We start from the raw sequence: 2,931 nt of genomic DNA, 5'->3' as shown, positions 1-2,931 counted from the left end.
GTGAACAAACTTTGTTAAGTAGGTCCCTTTTTATTGTATGGACATTACAGAAGTCTCTCGTTAGCATCTTGTATGATACTTGTCGCAAAGTGACGCATACACGACTCAAATCTGCACTCGACTTACATTGGGGAGTGACGGCGCCCGTAACATCATTATGCTGAAGGTTTAGGTACACTTGACGCCTCCGGGTTGGGTTTTAATGCTCCTTCAAGAAGACAGTCTCTTCAGAGAGAATACAAGCACACTGCCTTCATTTTCTCCTCAATTCAGACTCCATCCACAAAATACATCTTTAAACATGCTCTTAAATATGTCTAACCTGTTGATTCCAGTAGTTTCTCAGCCAGGCTCTCTGCACTGATCAAGCCCTTCTGTTGAGGGGATTGTCTCTGATCGCTACTCGTTGGTGGCCAACGTCTCTTGTGACGCTTCCTTGGAAATGATCGTCTCTCACGGCTTCTCCTTGGAGATGATCCTCTCTCAGAGCAACTGCTTGGAGATGATGGTCTCTCACGGCTTCTCCTTGAAGATGATGGTGTCCTCGGATAAGATCGTCTCTCAGGGCTACTGCTTGAAGATGATCGTCTCTTATGGCTACTCCTTGGCGATGATCGCCTCTCACAGCTCCTCCTTGGAGTTGATCGTCTATCGTCTCTCCTCCGTGGTGAGAACCGTTTCTCGTCTCTCCTCCCCGGTGAAAACCGTCTCTCGGGGCTCCTCGAACGGGACCGATAGCGGAAGGAGGTAGGGCGTTCATACCATGGGGAACGAGACCGGGACCTGATGGGGAAAGTTCAGGTGAAATGACAATGATGATCAAACAAAATAGCAAACATTTCCCAGCCAGTCTTGATAACACTGTGGGTGCCTGACCAATCTAAAGAGGCTAAAATGCTGATGTTGATGCACTTATTTTTATTTGTTCTGCAGGAAGACGTTTAGTTATTTCACAATCAGGTCTGTTGAAATGTTATTACACATCTCAGAATTTAAGTATCACAGACCCGTGAGTGTATCCGGAGCTTCGCGGCGAGCTTGATCTGCTACTGCGTTTCTCCCTTTTAGCCTCTGAGCCATGGCGGCGATGGGGGCTAGACGAGTGAAGAGGGGAGCGGTTTCTTTGCCTGACTTCCTGGTGACACTGCTCGTAAGTCTGTATAGAGGCTGAAGGCGAGAGTTTGGCATCTTTACCTGCAGCACTGAAGAGAGCAACGGACAAAAGAAGCCTAATGAACAAAGGAATTGTTTTTGCCAAAATCAGAGGGGGACTGAAAGAAATGTTACAATATTATTATTGGGATTGCAATTTGTTTGAACACTGTGTCTGCCCAGCTAATTAAATTTACCTGGGCCTGGATTCAATCGCACCATCCCCCTCTGGGTATCTGTGGGGTAAAAAAAGGCAGTGATTATAAAAAATAAAATAAAAACTCATATTAAAAAAAACAGGAAAACTTAAAAGAAAGGATACTAACTGTTTTTGGAGATGTTTGCAGCTCTCAAGGTAAAGGCTAGTATTCTGATGGGAGATCCGATCCTAGTTTTCAGAACAACAAACAAACACCATAAGACAGGCCCCATTATCATCCCAACCGTCATTTTTGTGATTGTTTGGCAAAAGATATATTTTATTCAACATTACAGCCTTAAAGAAACAATTCTTTCTTTAGTCTCTCAAGTCCAAGTGTCAAATTCCACGTATCTGCTTTTGTGTATAAGTCACAATTTGTACGGATATCCAAGAGAGTCTAAAAAATCTTTACAAAAGATCTGGTTTCTTTAAATCCTTAGCCAACAGCAGTGATCCGACAGAAAATAAGTGCTGAGACTTTGGTTGGGCATCGAACTCTGTACTTTTTTGGGTACCAACCGACTGACCTTAAATCAAACTGTGCCAAATTTCGGTACTTGAGCTGTACGCGTGAGCACGAATTAGAGAAAACTACGTCGTCTCTGCAGCGTTTAAGTCACAATGAGTCACGGTAAAGCCAATAAAGTGTTTTTTTCATCTTTAAAGAAAGTGTGGTTATAGTTTTCAAAACTTCATATTTGCTGCAATATTAATGACGTGCTGAAAGCTTTAGCAGTGCTGTTGACAACAACAATGCTCTATGTAAATAAATAGGTTTGGAATTTTTACAACTGAAATTATTGTTATTACAGAGGGAAAGTATAAAAAAAATGCAGATACTGGTATAGATAAAACTTAGCCACTCTGGCTAAGACATTATCCAACAGAACAAAAAAGTTAAAAAAAAAAAAAAAAAAATTATGTGCTGGACAGTGGGACAAAAGCCAAAATAGCAGAGCCGTCTATCATTTTCAGATACAATAGTTCTTCAGATTTGCAAAATCTTCCTCGTCACGTCTTCGAAGCCCTTGGTTACACACTGTGTTCAACATCCATCTCAGAAGTTGGTCACATTTCAAATTTAATAAATTATGCATATTTGATAAATGTTAATGTCACTGTAAACCTAGCAATGGGTGTTATAGACGTCATCGGTTTTAAGTCAATCAAATCAAAATCAGAAAACCAGACATTGAAACCTTGAACTACAATAAATACAACAATAAATAGCCTCCTTAAACGTTTTGGTAAAAAATATTTAGTTTGGAGCACATTAAAATTAGATCAACTATTTTACTTCAAAGAATCAAATTTACATCGATTTACATCCAAGAATCAATCATTATCTTGGTTTGAAAGCTGGCACCCAGGCAATCTGGCAGAGCATCTGTGGCGCAGGGCATGTGTGACCAAAGGTTGTGATCACTACACGCTGATGAACATGACCGGAGTAAAGTAAACGGGGTGAACGCCGATCCCCGATCAGTTAAAAAAATGCCGAAATCGGCTCCGATCCAAAGCTGCGATCGGGACATCCCTTATCATTTTAGATGTTGAAATAACTAACCAACAATTAA

General features: G+C 41.0%; 1 protein-coding gene across 1 annotated transcript in view; it reads right to left on the bottom strand.

Moving 5' to 3' along the window:
* Positions 1–2,931, bottom strand: part of znf638 (zinc finger protein 638) — a 10,187-nt gene that overhangs the window by 6,864 nt on the left and 392 nt on the right. Inside the window, exons 2-5 of the mRNA XM_032499408.1 lie at positions 1,479–1,540; positions 1,350–1,388; positions 1,008–1,202; positions 323–783 (exon numbers count right to left, since the gene is read on the bottom strand). Of these exons, the coding sequence (XP_032355299.1) occupies positions 323–783; positions 1,008–1,202; positions 1,350–1,388; positions 1,479–1,540 (757 nt within the window). The remainder of the gene's footprint in view (positions 1–322; positions 784–1,007; positions 1,203–1,349; positions 1,389–1,478; positions 1,541–2,931) is intronic.

The sequence above is a fragment of the Etheostoma spectabile genome, chromosome 19 (assembly GCF_008692095.1).
Source record: "Etheostoma spectabile isolate EspeVRDwgs_2016 chromosome 19, UIUC_Espe_1.0, whole genome shotgun sequence".
Taxonomy (NCBI): Eukaryota; Metazoa; Chordata; class Actinopteri; order Perciformes; family Percidae; genus Etheostoma; species Etheostoma spectabile.
This window is presented reverse-complemented; position numbering and strand designations above follow the sequence as displayed.